The sequence below is a fragment of the Lactuca serriola genome, chromosome 3 (genome assembly GCF_051521515.1).
Source record: "Lactuca serriola cultivar US96UC23 chromosome 3, Lser_US96UC23_V15, whole genome shotgun sequence".
NCBI lineage: Eukaryota > Viridiplantae > Streptophyta > Magnoliopsida > Asterales > Asteraceae > Lactuca > Lactuca serriola.
This window is the reverse complement of record NC_136410.1, coordinates 9,194,542-9,221,527: the sequence shown is the minus strand read 5'-3', so window position 1 is coordinate 9,221,527 and position 26,986 is coordinate 9,194,542. Positions and strand designations below refer to the sequence as shown.

The window sequence follows — 26,986 nt, the reverse complement described above, 5'->3', positions numbered from 1 at the left end:
GTTAGTTTCTATGATTCTAGTTATTTAAAACAAAAAACATTGTTTTTGTTTTTAAAGAAAATATTATAGTTTTTTTATATAATATTACTTTTAACTATTCTTATTGTAAGTAATTTTTAAGCTATTTATTTAAAAATTGTTAATGATTACAAAAAATAGTTTTTTTATTTATTTTTTTTTTTATTTTTTTATTTAGGATTACAATTTAGGTTTAACACTATAATTTATAATCTTTAACTATTTAGAAAACAGTCTCTCGATTTTTTTTTCAAAGTTTAACTGAAATTTTGATTTACGTTAATTGTTTAATATTATATTAAAATTAATAATTTAACTATTTTGCATCAACTCATCAATTATACAAATGTTGTAACTTTAAAATGATAATTGCTCACATACGACAACATACTTAAACTAATAAATTAACTATAATATGTTAAAAAGTTAAAGTCATAATCCGTATACTAAATTGATATAATATATTGATTATTTTGAATTCTATGATAATATATACATCTAGTATAACTGTATAATCTCAACCGTTTGAATGACTTCTATCTGCGAGTAACTCATGAATAAAATTAAATATAATATATGACTTATTGTTAATTTATTTTCTTAACGTTTTAATTTCTATCACTATAATTACTTAAAACATCAGACATTGTTTTTTGATTTTAAATATAACAATATAATCATTTATATAGAGTTATTTTTAGCTATTGTTATTGTAAGTTATTTTAAGCTACTTATTTGAAAACTTTTAACAATTATACAAATATATTTAGGAAATATTTTAGTTAAATTGATATTATAAATTAGTTTTTGCATTTAGCACTATAATTTATCACTTTTAACTATTCACATAATATTCATTGAGTTTTTTTTATGTGGAACTGAAATTTATATTTAAGTTGACAATGTAATGTTATATTTAAATTAACAGTTTAAGTATTTTGTCCAAACTATTCCAAAGTTATAGCTTTAAAATGATAATGGTTTACATAAACAACATATTAAATCTAATAAATTAAGTATAATATGTTGAAAGTTAAATACATAACTTTATAAGTAGAAATAAATATATTATTTTAATATTAAAATTTAGTTTATTTATGATTACACTTTAGGTTTGATATTTATTTAACCTTGTTAATCAAACTATAATCATTATTAGAAATACACTACAATTTATCTTTTAACTATTTACAAAATATTTTTAGGTTGTTTAATTTAAACTAAAATTTATATTTAAGTTGGTCCTGTAATTTTATATTTAAGTTTATAATTTAAATAATTTATATAAATTGTTCAAAAGTTATAGCTTTAAAATGATAATGGTTTACATCTAACAATATATTAAAACTAATAAATTAAGTATAATATATAAAAAGTTAAAAAACATAACTTTATAAGTAGAAGTAAAGATATTCTTTTAATATTGAAATTTAGTTTATATATCATTACACTTTAGGTTTGATATTTATTTAATCTTATTAACCAACTTATAATCATTATTAAAAAGAAATTGAAAAATCATGAGAGTTTCAAATGAATGCGGTGAAAGAAAAAATGCATGAGAGTTTCAAATGAATGTGGTGAAAGAAAAAATGCTTCATTTATAATATAGTATGATGATTTTGATTTTAACATCGAATTTTCAACTTTCACAATTATATCATTATATTTACGATTTTGTTGCAATAGCAACCAAATGACTCGTTCTCTCTGTTCACCTGGTAACTATTTTTTTTTCGAATTGCAACAAAGTCATTTAGTTTACCAAATTTTCAATTTTGGCACCGAGTTTCAAATTTCAAGAAAATCACTATATTACCACAAAATTTCGATTTGGACATCGGATTTTTTTCTCATTTGTGTCATTACATTTACAAGTATGTTGCAATGTCAACTAATTGAGCGATTCAGTAGATGTTAGTATGGTTTAGAAGCTCAATTTGTACAACAAATAATTGAAAGTTTGGTCCAACGGTTCAAACTCACTTACAAATCATCGAAAATGACATAGTCATAATTTCAAGAGATGTTATTATGGTTTAGAAACTCGATCTGTACAACAAATAAATGAAGACCCTTGCAAGGTCAATTTAGTGGTTTAACCTAACTAAACATCCCCTGGATCAAACTTGTAGGGGTCTTCATTTACTTGTTGTACATATTGAGCTTCTAAACCATAATAGCATCTCCTGAAAAAGCGAGTATGTATTTTTCAATGTCTTTTAAGTAAGTTTGAACAACTAGATTGATCTTAGATGTCATTCCTAAAGAAATACTCTAACAAGAATTAAACGTTAAACATTATAATAAAAAATGTCACCTAAAAGGGTAAGTACGCCCTTTGTGCTGACTTTTAAGTGAGTTTGAACCACTTTATCGACCTAAAAAGATATGTGAAATTGCGTTCGATACAAAACCATATATTTGAAACTCAATCCTACCACATAAGATCTTACGTGACTTCCACGTCACAATATTGTCATGTCATTGATTTGGTTGTAGCCTTTCTTCTTTTAGCTCATTTATTTGGTTGGCCTAAAAAGATATGTGAAATATAAGGTTTGCATTGAACCCAATTTCACTTATCTTTTTAGGTCAATCTAGTGGTTCAGACTTACTTAAAAGTCAGCGAAAATTGCATAATCACCCTTTTAGCCTAAGTGATTGTTGTGCCCCCAGGTTCACCTTTCATCTATTGTACGAGTTAACGATTCCTTCACAATCAATAAACATAGAGATAACAAACAACTCGTAAGATGATTGGCAGGGAGGGGATCTTGGACCAACGCTTCGATGATAAAGTTAGTGAATATCTTAAGAAAATATGTCGTAAGTTATGTGGAGCTCAATAGAGTGAGTACGTATGATCATATACCTTGTAAAGTGGTATTGGTTACCTATTTATAGTCGATATTAGGAGGTGGTGACCTCTTTATGTACCGAGCAAATTTTCCATCGTGTCACATTAATGGTCATATACCCAAAGGTACACTCTTGTGTACTTACTAGCCGTTTGACAATTGTTTATTGATAGTAAAAGGGTCCATCAGTCACACGTCGTGGTACATGTTATATTACTCTAGGTTCAAATAGCCTTTAATACTTTTGTAATGACACCTTGTACTTTAGTTGTTACTTTCTGTGGTTCGATACACATGCCTTAGTTTGGTATACACTTGGTCCAGTATGTACCTGGTTTGGTATATACATGGTTCGGTATAGTGAGGGTATGTGCATAGCTTCATGCTAGACTATAATACCATCTTAGTGACATTATTATAATGTTTAATGTTTTATTCGATATAGTATTTCTTTAAGGTCAATCTAGTGGTTCAAACTCATTTAAAAGTCAGTGCAAAGTGCAGACTAAACCTTTTAGGACATGTTATCGTGGTTTAGAAGCTCGATCTGTACAACAAGTAAATGATGACCATACAAGGTTGATCCAAGAGATGTTTAGTTAGTTTGAACCACTAAATCGACCTTATAGGAGTCTTCATTTATTTGTTGTACAAATTGAGCTTCTAAACCACAATAACATCTCCTGGAATACTGATTATGCCATTTTCCCTGACTTGTAAGTGAAGTTGAACTTCTGGATCGACCTTCATATATTTGTTGTACAAATTGAGCTTCTAAACCACAATAACATCTCCTAAATCGCTCAATTGGTTGACACTGCAACAAAATTGTAAATGTAATGACATAAATGAGAAAAAAAAAATATCGGTGTCAAAATTGAAATTTGGTGGTAATATAGTGATTTTCTTGCAATTTGAACCTCGGTGTCAAAATTGAAATTTTGGTAAACTTAGTGACTTTATTGCAATTTGGGAAAAATGATTACTAGGAGAACAAGGAGAACCGGTCATTTAGTTGATATTGCAACAAAATTATAAATATAATGACATAATTGTTAAAATTAAAAGTTCGCTATCAAAATCAAAATTTTATTATATTTCCTTACAATTTACCCTAAATTTAAAATCTTATGGAAACAACAGGCTAACCAAACACTAACACCTCTTATTTTCTATGAGTCAATTAAAGAAACGGTCCTTGTGGTTTGGTCGAATTCTTAATTTTGGTCTCTAAGTTTAAAATTTGATAGGCTAAATTCATGTGGTTTGTGAAAATTGCACTTTAGGTCCTATTCCATATAAAAAGACCAAATTACCCTTTCTTCTTTTTTCTCTTTCCTTTAACAATATATATATATATATATATATATATATATATATATATATATATATATATAATTGTTTTTTATCTTTATTTTAATTGAATTATTATAGATTATTTATAAAATTAGTTTCTATTTTTTAAATCAATTATCTAAATTATATAAAATCATACCACTATTATTATTCTTTATTTTTTGCTTTACTTATTTATGTTTGTTTTTATGGTTTAAAAATCTTTTAATATTTTTGAAGTTTTATTTAAATATTTTTTTAATGTTTTGTTCGTTTAAATTATATAATGATTTTTTTGACCAAGAAACTAAAGTGCAATTTTCACAAACCGCATTGATGTAACCTAGGGCTGTAAACGAGCCGAACGAACACGAACAAAGACTTGTTCATGTTCGTTCGTTTAAGTTAGCCGAACAAATGAACGAACACAAACAAATAAACGAACGAAGTTTTCTTGTTCATGTTCGTTCGTTTAACAAATTACTTTGTTCATGTTCGTTCGTTTATGTTCGTGAACATGCTAAACGAACATAAACGAACAAAAATAAACAAACACAATTGAACATATATGAACATAAACGAACTATAATACAATAATGTAATAAAAAACAATTGAAGATATATGAAGTTAAAAAAAAACTTAAACAAACAAACATAAAGGAACGTAAACGAACAACGTAAACGAACAACATAAACGAACATTCATAAACGAACGAAACCGTTGTTCATGTTCGTTCATTTAACTAAACGAACGAGAATTTGTGTTCATGTTCGTTCATTTATTAAATAAATGAACATAAACGAACTTTCTGCCAAAAAGTTCATGAACGGTTCGCCGAACGTTCAGTTCGTTTAAAACCTTAACATTACCTATCAAAATTTAAATTTAAGGACCAAAATTAAGAATTCGACCAAACCATAGGGACCATTTTGCAATTTATTATTTTTTTTAGTTAAAATCGAATTAGGGGATCGAAAGAACACAACCGTAATACGAGTGCCAAAACTTAAAAAGTTTCAATAGGAAAGGGGAGAAAAGTTAGGGTATATTATACTTCCTCTCCTTGCCATTTTCCCTCCATTTTGAACTCTCTAGGGTTTCTTACAGTAGTGAGGTCCGATTTCCCTGACCACAGATTTCTATGGCTTCTTCATCAGCTTCCTTGTCATCAAGCCATGGCTACGAAATTCCATGGGTTGAGAAGTTCAGACCTACAAAAGTGGCAGACATTGTTGGGAACGAAGATGCCGTCTCCAGGCTTCAAGTAATTGCGCACGATGGTAACATGCCAAATCTCATCTTAGCTGTAAGTAAGAAAACCCTAATCTTATGGTCAAATTGCTTATTGCAGTGGACTCATTTACAGATGCACATGAACGAAAGAGTTGTTAAAATCGATTTACATTTGCTTTTGTTTTCTGTATGTTGCTAGGAATATTGAACTCATTCACTAAGTTTTATAACAAATTTTAAACTGATCCGCTTAAGTAGCTTTACATTCACTTTTAGGGCTTTTATCAAAGATCTATCATCACCTCAACTTGTTTCGTTTTCTCTTTTCCAATCTTTCAACTCACCTCTGGTTTCCTTAAGGCGAATTTGACATTGGTGTAGATATTTGAATCTAATATATCAAAATGGATTATATTTGGAATCATAATGCCTAGCTGGTGGTTTTGTTTCATGTTTCCAGTAAAGAAGCTGTCTTTTTTGATCCAAGTAACAGCGTTTCTTAAAATTAATGCTTATGAGATCCTTCAATGTACTGGTTTTCTTCTGCCATACTTTATTCTTTTAAACAATCAATTGCTATGAAGTATACCACATTGATTTTTCAGTCATATATTTATCTAAACCCAATCATTAACGATTGATAGTAGAGTGATTTGTACATAGTGTAGTGTGGACACATGCATAGTTTATCTTGATTGAGTAATATACTTTCTTGAGCATTACTCCGTTTATGCATTTTCAGGGTCCTCCTGGAACAGGTAAGACCACAAGCATATTAGCTCTTGCTCATGAGTTACTTGGACCAAATTACAAAGAGGGAGTTTTAGAGCTTAATGCATCAGATGACAGGTCTGCATTTTGTGCTAATTCTGGTTTACATCCCTATTTTTCAATCTGTTTGCCTATCTTTCAATCTCACCATTCTTTTCTATTTTTTCCTTTCAGAGGTATTGATGTTGTGAGAAACAAAATTAAGATGTTTGCACAGAAGAAAGTCACTCTACCCCCTGGAAGGCACAAAGTAATCATTTTGGATGAAGCTGACAGGTATCTTGTTCTAGGGTTTCATCTTTCAACATCATTTTTTATATTATTCTCTCATAAGTTTCATTTTAACCTTCGATTTGGGGATCATTGATTCAGCATGACATCTGGAGCACAACAAGCACTGAGGAGAACAATGGAAATATATTCAAACTCTACCCGTTTTGCCCTTGCATGCAACACATCAGCAAAAATAATCGAACCCATTCAGAGTAGATGTGCCCTTGTGCGATTTTCCAGGTTATCTGATCAAGAAATCCTTGGTCGGCTCATGGTTGTGGTTGATGCAGAAAAGGTAGGTAACCCTTTATATTACTTTAAAAATCTTTTCCAATTCTACCCCTACTGATATCATCACTTTACTAATGTAGGTGGCATATGTCCCAGAAGGGCTTGAAGCGATTATTTTTACTGCTGATGGTGATATGCGACAGGCTTTGAATAATTTACAAGCAACTTATACTGGATTTCGATTTGTTAATCAAGAAAATGTTTTTAAGGTCACAAATTCAAATAATGATTTATTGCTGCTTTTTAAAAATGTCAATTAAAAATAATGCTTTTTTTTTTTATTGGGTTTTCAGGTGTGTGATCAGCCTCATCCTCTGCATGTGAAAAATATGGTCCGGAATGTTGTAGAAGGGAAATTTGATGATGCTTGTTCTGGTCTGAAGCAGCTTTATGATTTGGGATATTCACCAACTGATATCATCACTACCCTTTTCAGAATCATAAAGAATTATGACATGGCAGAGTATCTGAAACTGGAATTCATGAAGGTAACAACTTTAATTTTATAATAAAAAAAAGTTAAAAAACGTTATTTATTAATTATAAAAAATTGCAGGAAACTGGATTTGCACATATGAGGATCTGTGAGGGAGTTGGTTCATATCTTCAACTATGTGGTCTGCTTTCAAAGCTCTCGATTGCTTGTATTACAGCTAAAGCAGCATAAGAGCAAGGCAATGACAAAAAAGAAGCTTGCTTTTATTTTTATTTTTTTTATTTGGCATTGCTTCTTTTTCTGACATCTGTACTAGATCTTAATTTTCTTTTTCTTCTTCTTCGTTTTGTTGATGGTTGGTAAGTTTTTAAATAGGATCAAATCTTGCAACCAATTAACCTGAAACCATCAGTACAGTTGTGCTGTAAGTTTTTAAATTTTTATAATTTCTAATCTCTAGTTTGTTTTTGTGCATTAGTAATATATTTTCCTACAATTAGCTTTCTTGTTATTCAAAGACAAAACTGAAAAATTGGTCCCTGTGGTATTCAAAAAACTTTGGATAGGGTCCAAAAAAATTTCAACTTGCATGGATGGTCCAAAATCAAGATTTTTCTTTGGTTTTGGTCCTGAAAAAATTGAAAGGACTATTTTGCACTTAATATTACTTTTTATATTTTTTTTATTTGTTTTAGTATTTTAATAATTATAGAAAAATAGAAAATAAAATAAACCCCACAACCTCTCTCTATCTATCTATCTCTCATCCACACGAATCATTCCTAACCCTAGCTCCTTCTCCGTTTACACAATCACCGACTACTCTCTGAACCACCCTAATTGTTGCGGTAGCACTGACGTGTGACCTCCCTAGAAGTCTAAGAAACACAATCATTGTTGTCTTTGTCCCAGAAGTGCCTACTACTTGTAAGTATGACTCCATTGTTGATAACCAAACACCCTCTGGAATCCCCTTATTCACCACCATGCCCTTTAGCTCGTTCTCTGCTTCCTTCTCCGTATCTTCCTAACCCTAACGATCAGATCCACACAAAGCATTTCTATGTTCTGTCACCGTTAAAATCTTACCTGGGCCTTATTTATCGATGATTCTTGAAACCATAACCAACAAAGCCGATTTAGAGGCTGCTTAACCCTAACAAAAAGTTCCTCTGCCGCTGATTCAAGTACTCTGACATCGATTGAAGCTCTGGTAAACTCTAGATCATTGGTAATTTGTTTATTTGATCTACACCCGTTCTCCTTACTCTGCCCTTTCATTTATGTTTCAATTTCATTTTCTCCACCTAGGATTTTTTCAGAAATTGATGATTCCTCCCTGGAATCACCTATTACTGTGTTATCTTGAGCATGTCTTGATTGGTGATTCCTGAATTTAAGGGGGTGTTATAGGAAGAATTGTTGGTAAACCCAGATTTGTCTTTGAAATGTACAAGAGGTGATAATCGGTGGTGGTTGTGGTGTTACCGGAAAAATGGAGGTGCGATGAATGGAGATGATGAGAGATGGGGTTGGGACCAAATCCGATTGGGGGGAGAGAGAGAGAGAGAGAGAGAGAGAGAGAGAGAGAGAGAGAGAGAGAGAGAGAGAGAGAGAGAGTGTGAGCATTTTTTATTTTCAATTAAAGTATAAAAATAAATATGAAAAAATACAAAAAGAAATTAGAAGGGCAAAACGGTCATTACAAGTGCTTTATGGACCAAATTCACAGGAAATTCATGATTTTGGGACCAAAACCAAAGGAAATTCTTGATTTTGGACCATCCATGCAAGTTGAAAACTTTTTGGGCCCTATCCAAAGATTTTTGAATACCACAGGGACCAATTTTACAGTTTTGTCTTATTCAAAGGTATAATTAGATTCCCATAAAGGGGAATATGTCATTTGTATGAGAAGAGTTTACATGGAATACACAAAGAAATTTGGAACAAGATTTCCAAAATTGTGGTTGAATTGTGAAAATAATAATTGAGTTTGACAACTCATATTGTCCAATTTGGTGGCCATTTATGTTATAAAAAAATATGGTTATTTTCTGATATAGTGTTACAAGATATAGTTATTTAATGAATGTCACAAAAAATAATATAGTTTCATATTCTAGAAAAAGCTCAAAACATTAATGCATACTTTTTTTAGTTTTTTTGGAACAGGAGAGTTACATTAAAAGCATAGCAAGATGATAGGCATTAGGCACAATATAATTACATTAAAAGCCTAGCAAGATGATAGGCACAACATGATAATTACATAAAACTTATAATAATATTAAGTTTTGAAGCCATACCCAATTAATTTTGAGTCTAAATTGTTACTCCTGCTGTAAAACCAAAATAAGAATACGTAATTGTAGATAAAAAATCGTTGTATTTTCTCGTTTAGTCATTTCAAAAATTATGTCGTAAAACTTTCAAATCGTCCAAAAAATCGTAAGATTCACAGCCTCAAAACACTTTTTATGAAAGGTAGTCATCCTTAAGTGATTTTAAAACAACACACTAAAGGGTATCCAAATCTATACCATGTTTGTCAAGATCAAAATTGATTGAGAGTTAATTTAATTTAATTTTCCAAACCAATTAAAATGCTTAATCGAAACAAGGTTATTTATTTATTTATTTAATATTTGGTATGTTTATCACAATTGGATTCATAATCCACTCCATGATTTTAAAAAAAGACACATATCATGTGCTTTGTTTTAATTAACGAAAGTTTGTTATCATTTTTATAATTACTAGGAAAATTTGGTTACTATATAAAATTTTTATGCTTGCTTTTTTTAAGAATGGACAGGAACATCAAACATGTTCTTTGTTACTTTGTGATCGGGCTAACGTAATTCATACGTACGCTCAAAAATTATTTGGTCTATGAAGGATCTTCAAAGCATATAGTTCTACCTAACTTCATGCTTAAACATAATTAACTTGAATAACTAAAATATTAACAAATATCCACAACAGGAAGTTTTCTGAATAAGTTTTTGGTCACACAATTGACATTTGACATTTGACATGCCTACAAACCAGAAGGCTAACCAAACATCAACAGTTAGGGATTTTTTTTTAGAGAAAATGACAAAAATAGTCAATTACACTAATTGCATTACAAAAATAGCCAAAAAAATCGAGATTACAAAAATAGCCACCCATTTCGCAGATGAGAAGGCCCATCTGCGAAATGGGCTTCTCATCTGCGAAAGTACAAGTGCCTAAAGCACAACTGTGCTTTAGGCACTTGTACTTTCGCAGATGAGATTTTTTTTTTTTTTTTTTTTTTAAATTTTTTCGGTATAAATAGGGGTAATTTCGCAGATGGAATAGGTCCCATCTGCGAAATCCTCTGGTCCTGTCTGCGAAATGATGCAATTTTTTTAATTTTTTTTTTTTTTTTTTTTTTTTTTTTTTTTTTAAGTTTGACTACGAAATGAATTGGTTTGACTACGAAATGGGCTTTGCTATATAAAAACTTTTGTAGAAAAAATATCATTTTGGTTGTTATTTGTTTGTGAAATACTCTCTATCTCTACAATTTGCTCAAAAAATGATTGAATATTTGGTTTGTCTTGTAACCGGTGGGAGATGGCAAGTTAATGGAACTAATCTGGAATACATATGTCCACAGGGAGGTATTTCTGAACTTGCTTTGATATTTTCTGAGTATATTAGTTATAGTGATTTTGTATCTTTGGTAAGAAGCAAAATTGGTTTGTTAGACAAATATAGAATTAGTCTTCGTTTCCACCATCCTGAATTAAATTATTATATAGCTATAGTTGAAGACGTGGATGTTAGAATGTTGATAAACGTAATCAAATGTAGTGGAGGAAGGGCTGTGAAAGTGTTTGTGGTGGTTGATGAAGTTGAGGAGGTTAATGGGGGCGGTGAAATTGGAAACGAAGTTGTTGGTAATTTATGCAGTTTTAAAGGGAGCAACGATCCGATAGGTACTTTTAATACTCCTAGTGTACCTCAGTTTCACAATGTTGCTGAAAATGTTAATGTTAGTTATTCACCTATTCACTATGTGGATCCCGAGAATTACAAGTATGTTGGTGATGATGATGTTGGTACATATTTTAATCATGTTGGTGGTCGTTGTGATGATGTTGCCGAACAAGAAGTTAAACTTATGAATAGGCGTGTGGTAGATAAAACTAAAAAGAAAAAAAATTCAACTCAAAAAAATGAAAAAAATCATGTTTACGGGCATTATGTTGATGTTGGTGATGTATGTTTAGATATAACCGAGCTACAAAGTAATTCCGATAGAGATGAGTTGGGTGATAAAGTTAAAGCTAAGTATCCCGATAACCTTTTTCACGGTATGCCCCCTGTACCAGCATGGCCAGTTGATAATAATGAAGATATCCCAACATAGATGGTAGACATTAATCTTCAAAAGATTCAATGTGAGAGTATATTTAAAAACAAAGAACTTTTAAAGCGGTGTATTGGTAAAAAATGTCTTCGAGAAGGTTTCCAGACGAGGACAAGTAGATCCACCAAATCAAGGTATGAAGCTGTGTGTGTTTCGAAAAATTGTTCTTGGTTACTAAGAGCAAAAGCAATTAAAAATACTGATGGACTTTTCCAAGTGAATAAATTTGTTGATGTACACACATGTTCTTCAACATTGTTGCAACCTAATCATCGACAAGCAAACAAATATGTTTTGGGTGAATATGTTGCTGATGTTTTGGCTGAAGACTATAGTAGAGTTTATCGGGGAAAAGAAATTGTTAATGATATGAATGCTCAATTGAATATCAATATCTCATACCATCAGGCATGGCGTGCGAAGCAATATGCATTGTTGTCGTTAAGGGGTACGAAAGAGGATTCTTTTACCAAACTTCCGGCGTATTGTCACAACTTGGCCAAACATAATCCGGGTACTGTCACACATATTAAAACAGATGCTGATGATCGGTTTGAGTTTTTGTACGTCGCACTCGGTTGCTCGGTTAGTATTATCATGTCCTAATTTTTTTTTAATATTTATTTTGGTGTATTTGAATAGATATACAATGTATTGTAGGTACGAGCTTTTGTCAATTTTTGTAAGCCGACCCTAGTAGTAGATGGAGCTCACCTAAAGGGCGAGTTCAAAGGTACCATGCTACTTGCAGTTACTAAGGACGGACAAAATCAAATATTACCGGTTGCATATGGTATATGCAAAAATGAGTGTACTGATTCTTGGACATGGTTTTTTCAAAAACTACGTGATTGCATAGGAAATATGCAGGAGCTTACAATTATATCTGATAGGTCTCCATCTATAGCAACATCCGTTGCCAACATTTTTCCTCACGCTCATCATGGAATATGTGGTGTCCATTTGTATTTGGGTGTTGTTCTTGGCAGTTCTTGTTTACAAGTTGTAAGCTTTTCAATATTGTTTTTATGGTTTTGAAGTTGTTAGGTCAATAAATTGTTGTATTTGTAACGTTAAAACAAATGTTGTGGTCGTTCTTATGTTGAATTTATTGATAAGTAATTAGTAGGTCATTAAATTGTTGTAATTGTCGTAACGTTATATTTTTTGTAAACTCTAAAGATAAACTAATAATGATAAACTAATAATGAAATCCAACATTAATTTGTATATACATTTATATAATCCAACTACAGAGGAGCAAGACTAGACCCCCAAATAATTTTTGCCATCCGGAGACGGAACTCTAAAGTTGCGTTCTTTGGGTCAATAAGAACACGTATTGGTTGACCTGAAACCAATTGCTCCATAAACATACAAAGAAAAACACCGTAATCTCCCAAATGACTACTTTGTTGGGGAACGTTTTCTTCATAAATGAATTGCATATTCAATGGAATCCTTGGGATGTTCCTCCGCGCCCAATACTTAATCTTGTCCAAATAATTTGCCACCCGACGTTCAAATTTGGAAAAGATTCCTTCGGATTGGAATTTTTCATAAGCACCTCTACCAAGACTGTCATAAATATGCACTTCCATTGACGCTAATCGTAGTTCCCCAAATAGCCAATGATTAGGGGATGAATGAATCGGCAATAAGACCTGTATAAGGATCAGAAAATAAAATTATGTTTATTTACATCACAATACAAAAACATAACAAAAAAACGATATTATTTTCAATATAAACTATTAAGTTTACCGTATCAACATCCCACCAAGCAACCATGAAGTTGGGGTATGTAGCAATACCAGCCATAAACGCCCTCCAGTCCTGTCCTTCTTCCAAAGCATGAGAAACAAAAAAATTTGGAGGCATTATTGTATGTCGGTCGCTCTCAAACCGTCTCTCCATCAAAAGTCGGTACCAAATGGTTATATGCTGCACACATGATACTTTTGTTATTGACTAAAAAACAATTAACTTTTAAAAGAATTAATTAACAATTTATTTACCGCTGACTCCAACCATCCGTCGTGTGTATGCCCAAACAATGAGCTCCAAAAATCTCTATCTAACACGAAATTAAACAAACGATGCTGCACATCGTATGAATGCAATACATAATTTTGGATGACATCCTCACCGCCTGCTACGTAAGGTTGCAGGCGCAACATGGACAAGTCATGAGCAACACCAAAAACTGGAGGAGGAACGGGGCTTGTTGATTTCATACCAACCTTCTTTTTTGTTCTTCTTTTTTGTTTCGGTGTCGTGTGCAACTAAAAACAATATTCAAATGTTTAAATGTATATCTTTCAGATAATTCACATAAACATAAAATCATCAGTTTATAAATAAAACGAATACCTCGGTGTAAGGAGTGCATAAAAATTGTGATGATTTTCGACTCCTAGGTTTATCGGGTGTAACTTCTTTGTCATCATCATCATCATGAAAATAATCTACATTTCCCATTATTATAAGTTCGTCTTCATCCGGCACATCATCATCAAATTTGTTCCCTGCATTGTCATTCCTCTCCTCCCACTCCTACATTAAAGATAATACTTTATACTTAATAACGAAATACACATAATTTAATAAGCAATAATATCTAAATAAACAAAATATTAATATTAATGTAACTATATAATAACCTCTTTAACTTCACTATAATCGTTTACATCACACACATCATCATCAAATTTGTTCCCCGCATACTGAGTACTCTCCTCCAACACCTACATTAAAAATATAACTTTTTACTTAATAACAAAATACACTTTATTAAAAAGTAATTATTAAAATCGTAAAGGTAACATCTATAACAACCTTGTCGTCTTGAGTATCACCAAAAACATTTTGAGTTGTATTGTTTTTATTCATCACTTCATCTTGCACAACCTATATTTTCAAATATAAAATATGAACACAGGTATTCATATATGTTAATAAAATTTAATAAATAATGTAGCGTGTAACTAACCTGTTCATCATAATTTCTTTGTGACACTGTCGGTTCCTCAAAAATAATGTCGTTCCAAAATTGTTCATTATTCACTTCTTCAAAAAAAACCTCTGTAGGTTGTCGGTTCATAAACACATGCTGCTCCAGTGCATGTAGCCGTTTCAACACCTCGTCTAGCTTGTGTTTCCCATTGCCCCGACCTCTACCATGAGAGCGACCACTGGACGACATACTAGACGAAGATTCGTCTTGTCTCCTAAAATGGTCCCGTACTGGGGATGGAACTGCTTTCCCTTCACCATATACATACTCTTGAAATGACATATAATAAAAAGATGTCATCTCACCATCACCCGGTAACATGTTTTGTCTTGGTGGTAGCCCCTCCTAAAAAATTAAACATATTAAAAATGCATATAAAACTATAATAATCAACTTTATTAATAATAAACGAAATATTTTTAAACCTGCATCTTTGACCAAATCTTGTTCACGTCAACCCATTTCAATTTTTTTGTTCCGCTCCATCTTTTCATCCAAGGCAAGTCTTTATTTTTTCTCAATGCAAATCCACATGCACGAACAGCCGGAATCATCTCATATATCCATAGCTACAATTTTGTACAATTACAGTAATAAAAGTTAAAATTAAAATAAAAAATATAACAATAAAACAATTTAAATATAAGAAAATTTTTATACCCTAATTGGAGCCGTAAATCTTGAGACGGAATACTTTAAAGTTTGACCACGCTCAGGAAGTGATAAATAATGATGTATCTTATTCCACGTATCCTCAAGGTCAACATAAGTAAAATCCCATAGATAGCTACCCCAAGCGAAACTAACAAAACAAAAAAAACAAAATTGATTATTATATAAATTATAACTTTAATAAAATAGAACTTTTAACGTAAAGAAAATATACCTATTCCAGAGATCCAAATTCTCAGCCAAATAAAACCAATCTTGTGGCACCCGATCGTTAACTTCTTTGCCCAAAAAACCTTCACACAAAATGTATATCAAACATACTTTAACTGCATCAAGGTCGTCAAGTGCTAGGAATGTTTGATTTAAAATTAAACTTTTCAGGTCGCCGATTTTCACCGAACTATTAGTATGGTCCGGAAATAGCCGTTCACGAAGTAAACATCTTTTTTTACTGCTTATTAATTTTTCCGACCCTTTTCTCCCAATGTTTTTTGGATACTCCCCAAAATTAAAGCCGGTAATCAAACAAAACTCTTCCGGCCCATAAACCATTTTGGTATTGCCTACTCGAAAATATAAACGTTTTATTCTATCTAGAGATAAAACAGGGTCCGGCCGGATCTGATGAAGGAACATTTTATGAAACAATAAAGCGTCCCCTTGTAAACGAGGGACATCAATAAAATAGCCAAAGACGGTATTTCTGAAAATAGCACGTCGGGCATCATCTAAAACTTCAAAGACTTCCCATATGTTACCGCCAGAGCCTTTTAGGTTCGCAAAGGCTTTCGTATTCATTAAACTAAAATCATGCTGCAAAAAAAAAAACACAAAAACAAATTAGATAACTAAAAAATATATTTTTTTTAAATATATGATTACGAACTGCAAATACTTTCTTAATTACTAATATATATATTTCCGATAAAAAACAATAACATACACATATATAAACAATTTTCCAAGTTATACAACAAATATATTTACGATAGAAAACAATATCATACATAATTATATAAATATTTTCAACTTAAACATATTTTCAACTTAAACAAATTTTCAACTTAAACAACAAATATATAAACAATTTTTATCTTTCTAATTAAAACTAACATTATATAACCATATAAACAAAAAAATTTAAAAATAAAACGACACCAAACTAACAATTTTGCAAGTTATACGACTACTTTATACAAATTTTTCAACTTATACGACAAATAAAAACAATTTCTAACAATATATATACGACAAATTTTCAACTTATACAAATGTTATACTTATACGACAAATATATATACAAACGACTATTTTGCAGTTTATATAAACAATTATAGGATAAAAATTTACAAGATTTCAGGTTATACAACAACTAAAAAAACTACAAAAATAACAAATTGTAAACATTATCTACGCAGTCTCTACTTGCATTTAAACTTCAAGTATACTAAAAATATACTAAAACTATCAAACACATCAAAATTACCCTTTTTTAACACAAAATAATACAACAATTGATAAAAAAAAAAATAACTTTAAACATTAAAAGAGTTAAAATCTAACCATATTTGCGGGATTGTTGACATAATCCTCCATTTTCTTCAAAAACTAGCCAAAATTCCGAGAGAAGTCCAAAGTTAGAGAGAGTTTTTGTGTAGAGAATGGTGAAAAATGAAAAAAAAAAAAAAACGTTTTTATACCTAAAAATCACCCATTTCGCAGATGAGAAGGTCCCATCTGCGAAATGGGCTTGTCATCTGCGAAAGTACAAGTGCCTAAAGCACAGTTGTGCTTTAGGCACTTGTACTTTCGCAGATGAGAAACCCATTTCGCAGATGGGACCTTCTCATCTGCGAAATGGGTGGCTATTTTTGTAATCTCGATTTTTTTGGCTATTTTTGTAATGCAATTAGTGTAATTGGCTATTTTTGTCATTTTCTCTTTTTTTTACAAAGCTTATTTATAATCTTACCAATAAAAAATTATAAAACATATGTATATAATATTTATAAAAATATAAAAAAGCTCGATGCATAACCTTGTAATTTTACAATCAATATTAAGAAAGCCTGCACTATAGGGTTCTACGGTTATCAAACGTTATTTGATCCAATAAGCTATTGAAATAAATAAATAACCTTATTTCCAACCGAAAACTCGTTTTTTGAGTTTGAAAAACCCAACTGACTTTTTTTTTTCTTTGTTAACCATACTACTAAAATTTAAGAAACTTTTTTTTTACTAAAAATTAATACGAGATGATATAATGTATGTTTATTATTATAATTTTCAGTAAATACTATAAATGAATAATGGTTATAAGTATTTAGTCAATAAACGTATACATAAAACCCCATAATTTTGGATATTTTGCTTCGGTATTTTATATCCAAAAATTCAAAAAAAAAAAATAAAAAAAAAAAATTCAAAATTCAAAAATTCATTTTTTTTTCTTTCTAAAAACGACAAACCAAACTCTTCTGTTTTGATTTATTTTTTATTTTTTATTGTAGATGCCATAAGAACATCTAAATATGAGCGCCTTTTCAAAAAAAAAAAAAATGGTATTAAATTATCGCACTTAACAAACAAAAAATCTCAATTTTCTTTTTACAAAACTTTATTATGAATACTACAAATATGTTTTTTTAAATGGTAAACCCAATATATGAACGGCCTATGGAACATAAGACTTTTTTTGTATGAATTCCCTTTCTAAACCATTTTCCTAGCAACGAAAAAAGATATGCAATTGTATTCAAATTCCTAACATATTTTTTTTCCGACTTTAATTCCAATTCTTTCATAAACATTTTGCGAATCAAACATCACCTAAACTTCTATCCAGTTTATTTAATTTACTTTAATTTATTTGTTTGTTTATTTTTATTGTAGAAACTTTAAGATCATTGCCCATCCAATAGTGGCACTTTACATATACTTCATTTAGCGGGTTATCCAACCCCATTTCATCCGTTCCTCTCTTCCCTTTTTTTTGTACTATAAGCTTAAGAACTTGTATATATGTTGTTTTGTAATCGAAAAAGATGTTATTTTCATATATTATGGATTGAAAAAGATAAAAAAAAACTAATATCACAACAAGTTGAATGAATTAGAAACATTGGCAAACCACCATGAATTATATATTCATTTGTTAAAACCTTTTTATTACTTGCACTTCATTGTCTATAATTTATGCAACCATTAATTTACAAAGTCGATGCCAATATTTTCCGAAATCATTGATTTATCAAACATTTTAAAGTAAATCAAATATAGACATATAGTCCTTATTTATTTTACAAATAAAAATACAAGATGTTTAATTTGTTTTGTTAAAGGAACTTATTTACGTGCAAATTACAATTGGAAAACGCGAAACGAGTGAACCGGTAAGGCGTTACGCGTATTAGCAGCGGATCACCTAACATGAAATCGACAGACAAGCTACCCCACTGTGAAATGTGAATCCACCACCCGTTTGCAATCTGTCTTTCTTCCATTCCTTCTAAGTTACTTCCTAAACACTTTGTATATATATACATATACACGATTACAGTTGACATATACTCCTTTGATCTAATTTTAAGCAATAATATCCTACCTTCCAAAAAACGAATCAATACAGATGGGTAATGGAGATCTGGAGAGCTGGGGAAGTACAAAGAACAGAGGTGCACCACCACCGGCACCACCGCCGGCATCTTCTACATATCACACTGAATCATCGGACAAACAATGGACTTCATGGCTCGTTCCTATGATTGTTGTTGCAAATGTGGCTATGTTTCTTGTCGTCATGATTGTTAATGATTGTCCCAAGAACCACAATTCGAGTCTTGAGGGGGATTGTGTTGCTAAATTTCTTGGTAGACTATCTTTTCAGCCTCTTAAAGAGAACCCGCTTTTCGGTCCTTCTTCTTCCACGTAAGTGTTTCTCACTTGTGCCCATTTGATGTTTTATCATTCTGTGTGTTATGATTTGGGAATTTTCTTCTTTTATATATATATACCCCCTCATTAGGGTTCTTATGTTTATTGAAAACCTAAGCTCTTTTGGTTGTCATTTGAATCCTTTTTTCTATACCCATTTAGTTAAGTTATGTCAAGCCTAAACTTTGATTCATTTAGAGCAATTCTGTAAATTATGATTCTTGATTGTGATCTGGGATTAGATGCTTCTCTTGCATACCAACCCATTCAGCTAATTTATGTAAAAAGCTGATTCTTGATTGATTTAGGGGTTTCCAGTAACATGATGATTCTTGATTATGAATTGGGAATATTCTACTTTATGAACTCATTATGGTTGTGTTAATTGATTATTTTGGAGCTATTTGGTTGACATGGGAAATTTTCCTTACATACCCAGTACTCAATGATGTAAAAGGTGATTCTTTATTATGATTTTGGGTTCTTTTATCATGTAAAATGATGATTCTAGATTATATTCTTCATGGAAGTTTTTCCATCATACCCATATAAAGCATAAGCATTATCATGTAAAAGATACATGTTCTTTATGATTAGGCCTTCTGTATTGCACAATGGAAGCTTTTCTACTTACTCGATCAAGATTTTCTTTTGTGATCTACTTTTTGTTTATGATTTGGCTTTGGCCTTTACGGCTAGGCTTGTAGTTTGTTACACGAGACTAAACAAGCTTTTTTAAGGTTATTCTTTGTAACGAGGATGAGGGGGGCATTGACGTCTTTTGCACATATGAGAGATCAAGAGCGAGTCTCTGTCTCTTGTCCCATCTTTTTTATCCATTGACAAAAGTGACAGTCTTAGTCCACTTTATATATATATATATATATATATATATATATATATATATATATATATATATATATTTATTTATTTATTTATTTCGTAGCATAAGCAATATCTCAGTTTATTCTCATTCATGACATGCCGATTTGATTGAATTATAGATTGGAAAAGTTGGGAGCTCTAGAGCGGAGTAAGGTGGTGAATGGACATGAAGCATGGAGACTCATCTCTTGTATTTGGTTGCATGCGGGAGTCGTTCATCTACTTGCAAACATGTTAAGCTTGGTTTTCATCGGGATTCGCCTCGAACAACAATTTGGTTTCGGTACATCTTTAAGTCCTTTTACTTAAAGACATATCTTGTTAAAAAAAACTTTCATATAATTTTTATTCCTACTAATTATTTATTAAACATGTATAAATATATTACAGTTCGAGTTGGTATACTCTACATGTTGGCCGGGATCGGTGGGAGCACACTATCTGCACTTTTCATAACAAGCAACATCTCCGTTGGGGCTTCCGGTGCTCTATTTGGACTTCTTGGAGCAATGTTGTCCGAGCTTCTTACCAATTGGACTATTTATGCTAATAAGGTGCGTACTCTCATTATATACATGATTTATAATTTGTTATGCAGGACAAAACATAACAAGTTGTATTGTGTTTGACTGAGACTGGGACTGATGTCAGTTGGAATCTGACGTGTGTTTTGTTTTGTAGGCGGCGGCTTTGTTTACACTTGTGATCATAATCTTGGTGAATTTAGCAGTTGGAATGCTTCCTCATGTTGACAACTTTGCACATATCGGGGGTTTTTTAACGGGATTCCTCCTTGGATTTGTACTTCTTATGAGACCCCAATTTTCATGGCAAGAACGCCGCCGTCTTCCTGCTGATGCTCGTGGCAAGTCCAAGTACACCGTCTATCAATATGTCTTTTGGATTATATCCGCGATTTTATTGATTGTTGGGTAAGCAAGCTTTCTCTTCAACAACTATACACTTTCAATCATTTTATCGATTATTGTCTATAGTGATTAAATTATTATTATTTTTTTTATCGGGATCAGATTTACAGTGGGACTTGTCATGCTTTTCAAGGGAGAAAATGGGAATGATCACTGCAGCTGGTGCCATTACTTGAGCTGTGTTCCTACTTCCAAATGGCGATGTGATAACCGGTGAAGACAGACGTGATATGGTTTTATGATTGCTTAGTATTTGGTTGATGTTAATATGATGAAGACTTTGGTTCAATATTTCTTAATTCTTGTTTTCTGTTGTGTAAATTTTTGTATTTTTGATACGTAGTTACTGGTTAGGATACGATATATGGTTGTACATCACTTGTAATGAAAACTGATTTAAGGAATTCTAATATTAAAATACAAATTCATATAATGACAAAACGTCTCAAGTTTATTTTGTTTTAAAGTAATGTTATATGATTTGAATTTTATTAATAAAAACTAGATTATGACTCGCGCAAATCGCGGGGAAACATATAAAAATATACATATAAAAGTTTTAAAAAGTTGACACTATAAAAAAAGATAAAGTAATAGAACCAGAGTTAGCATTATTGGTCACACTGAAATGTCTGAAAAAAAACAATGACACACCTGACTACTATAATCGTTGAAGGACCTCTTTGTAGACATAACTTTTTGTTTTATTAGTCGGATGACCTTCCTCGTCATATATGAGTACCTTCAATCATTTTTCAATTGTGATGCGAGAAACAAAAAACATATAACTGACAATGAGTGAAGACATGCCTACACAAGTATAATCAAACATTTGATAATTATTGTCATTGATTTTTGTTAATGGCCATAACAAAGTAAACAACTATGGGGAATTGGCTTCGCTAAAAACATAATGAGATTCTTTTATTAGACAGAGTTAACTTCATGCAAGGTATATAAGTAGTCTCGTTGAAGAATCTAGTATATGATTCAGGCTTCAATGACATGTCTTCCAAGTCTAACAATCTGTGATCTAGTACCATTGCATAGTCCTTTGGTTTGGTCGATATTATGAACTAACATAACTGCAACACCTATTTTTAGTGTAAATTTATGGTTGGAAATTCTAGATGTCTTAATACCATTCAACACTACTGAAGAGTAAATTGCTTTCTCAAAAAAAAATTTGGTACCCCTGTCTCACGTAAAGAATTTGAACTCATATATGTTTTCCCTTCATCTTTCATCAATCCTAAAATGCTTTCAAAGGATGGATACATGGTGGATACAATCGAATGAATATGGCCACCTGTAGAGTGAACGGCAACGTCTTTTGGAAATTCAACTTCAACTTCACCATCATTAGAACCACCAATATTGCCTTCACTAATTTTAAGAATCCACTCATTAAATATTTTTGTCTCATCCAAATCATTAGTTAGACAACCAAACTAAAGCCTCATGTTTATGGTTAAACGTAAAACTGTACATTCACGCCATATTTTAGATGAATATGATGCCCGCACAATATCTGAATGATTACCTCTTTGTATTGCTGGAAGAATTTGTCTAAAGTCACCTCCAAATAAAATGGTCTTGCCTCCAAATGATTGTGGAAGATAAATAGCTATAGAGCAATGATATCCTCTTTGTCGACCATATTTGATGTATAGACTTCACTGTCATCGAACTGTTTGTGAGAGTTCTCTAATACTTTTGTATTGACATCTGATATCCCTCTAGACAATGCCACATAAAGTTGGGTTAGACAAAACTGAGTTTTGCTTTTTCTTGTTTGGGTTGTCATATCAGGATTTTATCCTTTTCCAAAAGGATTTCTCCACATATGTTCATCAAGGTAGGCATTTAAGGAATCTACCTGCAGTTAAAGAAATTCAAAAAAAGTTATTTTAAAAGTACGATGCTATTAATGATTTTTTTGCAAAGTTCAACGCTATTAATGAAATTTGCTTCCAAAACACTGTCCTACAAATAAGCTTCAACGTAGGAAAAAATGAAACATTTCAATATCATCTAAAAATAACCCAAAATAATATATATATTTTTAAGTACAATGCCATTAATGATTTTTTTTTTTTTTGCAAATTTCAATACTAAAAGCAAATTTTCCTTAGAAAATTGTCATATTGATGACCTATTAATTAACATGTAAATCTATATATTACATAAATGGTTCACTTGTGAACAAAAGTACATAAATGGTCCATATTTGAAATGTTTTTTTTTACATAAATGGTCTATATGTGAAAGAAAATGAAATGTACTTTCCATTAACAAAATGTTAAAAAAAATCCTATTAATGAGCTCTAATGTACAAAAAAATAAAACTTTTCAAGATTAGCCAAAAAGAATACGAAAAAGTCATTTTTTGAAACTACGATGCTATTGATGGACTTTTTTTGAAAGTTTAATGTTATTAATGAATTTTTTTTTTCTAAAAAACAATCCTTTAAATGAACTTCAATATACAAAAAATGTAACTTTCCATATAAACTAAAAATAATCCAAAAAAGTTATTTTTTAAGAGTACGATACTATATATGAACTTTTTTTTGAAGTTTAATACTAAAAATAATTTTTTCCTAGAAAATGTCATAATATAAGGTTAAAAGAACATATTCTAAAATACTTATCGATCTACATGACTAATTAAACGTTTTCAAATAAGGCATATAAATCATCCTCCTATAATGAATTTCAAAGCCCCACAATGTGAAATCCTCTAAGTAACAGCATTCCAGAACTTAAACCATATTGGATAATCAAAATGAAGAGAAATTGCAATAAAAAATAATAATTATCACCATCTTATACAAGTATTAGATATTATTGGGGTGTTAGATAGTGTATTAACTTGTAATTAAATATTATTTTCAAAGAAAACTTAGTATGAGAAACTAACCAAGCTGATCAACGGCTAAAGGAGACATTATAACTAAAACATAAACAAAGAAATATTAGTGATGAAAAATGAAACTTTAATGAGAAAACATACAAATTTAAACCATGAAAGATAACAAAATCCACAAGTATATTTTTAAAGTAATTTAAACCACTATAGGTAGTAGACAGATAGACCAAACAAAATTTCTAAGTATCCAAATCAAGGCCTCAAATCCTAGCACATCAAAACAAACGAAAAAAAAAAAAAAAATCAGATTTGTGATTTTAACAACCAAAAGCGAAGGACATGGTATACCTTGTGTATGAAGAAAATGAGGAATCTCATAGAAAGGTCCGATTTAAATTTCAAAATAACACAACTGCGATAATTAATTTTCAACCCACAAAATTTGATACCATCATAGCATAAAAATTAAAATATATTTTACTTACATTCACAAGAACCCAATTGAATTCGACCGTTTATGTTGTTCTTTAACTCCAATTTCGACCTACAAGAAATCCAAAAAAATCAAGCAACTTGAGTAACAATCATTTTCATGTTGTTGAAACTTTAGCACAAATATCGATGAAGAGTACAAATACCAGTTATCAAGAAATAAACATATATGAGATAATCAGATAAGTAAGAAGTTGTCAAGTGGAATTTGAGTTATTTGCTTTCTTACCTTTCCCTGATGTGATTATAATTCCAGTCGTTCAACTAAAAATCTAAATTGTTAAGTAAAAATCCAAACAACTTGCTTTATGTGTATTTTTGAGAGAATGGAGAATGGAGATGATCAATAGCCTAATAAAAGAAATTATCAATGGTTTATGGAGACTTACAAAGCGGAAGCATACCTATCGGTTTTAAATATGGATAAATCCCTGATTTCGCGCATACTTAATGGAATTTAAATTTCGTTTATGATTTTTTAGAATAATTTATGGTTACATAAAAGATTGATTGGGATTAACGAATTGAAAACGGTCTTTGACTCTTACAATTCCAGACACCTTAAAATCTTAAATTTAGATCAAATAAAATATTATGACATATTGAATAAGCATAATCGAAACAATTGATGAGTCAAAGACCGTTTTCAAATAAAATATTATGACATATTGAATAAGCATAATCGAAACAATTGTTTCGATCAAATAAAATATGTCATAATATGGACACAGCAGCACCATTGCCTCTCATCAATTGTTTCGATTTGGAAGATATGTTGTAGACATAGAAGGTAATAAACAATAAAATAAACAATTTATATAAAAAGGACCATTATACCCTTGCATCTTTCATAAGGAACCAAAAGTCGAAAATATTCATTTGTACTCTTTAATAGAGTGTAATATTTAAAGAGTTACCAAATTACCCTTGATCCTAGACATGGGTGACCACACCTTGTAGCCATCACCTATACAACATTTAAAAAAAATACAAAAAATGTTATAAAAAAATAAACTATAGTTATGATATCTCTTCTAGGGTACGTATGATTATTGAAATTAATGCTAACAAAAATCTTCGATATTCAAGTGGCTCTAAATACAACTACCCTCCAGTTTTATGGCCCTTGACTTTACCTTACTCCTAAGCAGAAACGGTGCCTCAAATACTCTAAAAAACCTTAAAGATTAAAATATACACACAAAAAGATGAAAAAGGTAAAATGAACTTTCAAATATAACAATAATATTTTCTAGACAATACTAGAAACAAGCTAGAAACATTCAAATAGAGACGAAAGAACATCAAAATTAGATTAATACCATACACTCATTTAGTCTTATCTTTCTTCTTCCTTTATAGGAGTTTATAAAACATTTTCTATTTTGTGATGAAATTTTGAATTACTTTTTTTAGATATTGAATGGAACAATAAAGAAATGGAATAGATAGGTAATCATAAAGCAAGATAATAGAATGAGTAATTCCCTTCCAGAAACATGTTTGTGAGACGTGGAATGGAACATAATGAAAATTTCATACGATTTTTATGTTATATATTGCAATTTAAAGTATAAAGATAATCCTTCACATATATTTGTTTAGTTATTATTATGTAATTAAAAATGGTTTATATTCCAAATTTTATACTAATATTTTCTCTTATTGTTGAGAAAATCTTGATACTCAAAATGTTCCCGATGCTATTTTCAAGAGTGTAGAGTGTACCCATTTATCTTTGATAAAGTAAACTCATTAAGAAGATTCAAACCAGTTAAACGAAAGAATAAGGTTGTGCAATGTTCTTACTATATTTCTCGGTATGCCCAGACAACGCAAGATAAACAAAATAATCCGCTAATTAACCAAAATTAATCAATCCCAAACATTTTCCAATAAGATTTATCGATGTAATCTATTTACATGGTATATTAAAACTTTGTATTTTCTTTGCTATTGATTCTAAAAGACGTTTTTTATAGTATTAAAAAAGGATCGGTGAATAACTTATTTCTAAGAGCCTAATTTGTATTTTTATAAAAAACTATTTTTTTACAATAAATCAAAACACATATCACCACTGAGTTTTGTTGAGTTGTAGAATATGTGGATCACTCATTGGTATAAGGGTTTGAATTCCATCTACAAATACAGGAAGGGATAAAATGGGTAAAGCATTATAGACATTGACTCGAGTATATCTTCCATTCATGACCTGGTAAGCCACACAAAAATCATTGACTAAATTCATATAAAAAAATGTAAAAATAAAAAATAAAATCGACATATACGAATTCACTACCTAGTGGACATATCTTCCAAATCGAAACAATTGATGAGAGGTAATGGTGCTGCTATGTCCATCCTTTTGCTCTCTAGATACCTATAACTTAAAAAATCAAAATCAACAATACATATCATAAGAACAAAAATCGAAATAAATTCAGAAAACATAACCATTATGGATTTAAACTCAAATCGAAATGTTTTATAGATTGAAACTTCATAGTTAAAACATAACAAAAGAAACATAATGTAAAATGTACCTAAACTCGATCTA

At 30.7% G+C, this 26,986-nt stretch overlaps 3 protein-coding genes and 1 long non-coding RNA gene across 4 annotated transcripts; 2 read left to right on the top strand and 2 right to left on the bottom strand.

Annotated features, from left to right (window-relative positions):
• Window positions 1–5,210: 5,210 nt before the first annotated feature.
• RFC2 (replication factor C 2) lies at window positions 5,211–7,693 on the top strand. Its single transcript, XM_079029122.1, has 7 exons — window positions 5,211–5,521; window positions 6,191–6,297; window positions 6,394–6,495; window positions 6,592–6,787; window positions 6,864–6,992; window positions 7,077–7,271; window positions 7,340–7,693. The coding sequence occupies exons 1-7, from the start codon at window positions 5,357–5,359 to the stop codon at window positions 7,448–7,450; spliced, it is 1,005 nt and encodes a 334-aa protein (XP_078885248.1). The 5' UTR covers window positions 5,211–5,356; the 3' UTR covers window positions 7,451–7,693.
• A 5,333-nt stretch (window positions 7,694–13,026) lies between these two features.
• LOC145094261 (uncharacterized) lies at window positions 13,027–13,820 on the bottom strand. The gene is made up of 3 exons (XR_013703246.1): window positions 13,643–13,820; window positions 13,389–13,568; window positions 13,027–13,288 (listed from the first exon to the last, which is right to left on the bottom strand). It is a non-coding gene; the product is annotated as an uncharacterized LOC145094261 (long non-coding RNA).
• A 37-nt stretch (window positions 13,821–13,857) lies between these two features.
• Window positions 13,858–15,194, bottom strand: LOC145095008 (uncharacterized). Its single transcript, XM_079032952.1, has 5 exons — window positions 15,066–15,194; window positions 14,617–14,985; window positions 14,288–14,371; window positions 14,039–14,180; window positions 13,858–13,883 (listed from the first exon to the last, which is right to left on the bottom strand). The coding sequence occupies exons 1-5, from the start codon at window positions 15,192–15,194 to the stop codon at window positions 13,858–13,860; spliced, it is 750 nt and encodes a 249-aa protein (XP_078889078.1).
• Window positions 15,195–18,861: 3,667 nt separating this feature from the next.
• On the top strand, window positions 18,862–21,503 carry LOC145091412 (RHOMBOID-like protein 2). The gene is made up of 5 exons (XM_079029121.1): window positions 18,862–19,242; window positions 20,253–20,416; window positions 20,524–20,687; window positions 20,815–21,065; window positions 21,165–21,503. Exons 1-5 carry the CDS (start codon window positions 18,944–18,946, stop codon window positions 21,277–21,279), a joined length of 993 nt encoding a protein of 330 aa, XP_078885247.1. The 5' UTR covers window positions 18,862–18,943; the 3' UTR covers window positions 21,280–21,503.
• The last annotated feature ends 5,483 nt before the right edge of the window (window positions 21,504–26,986 follow it).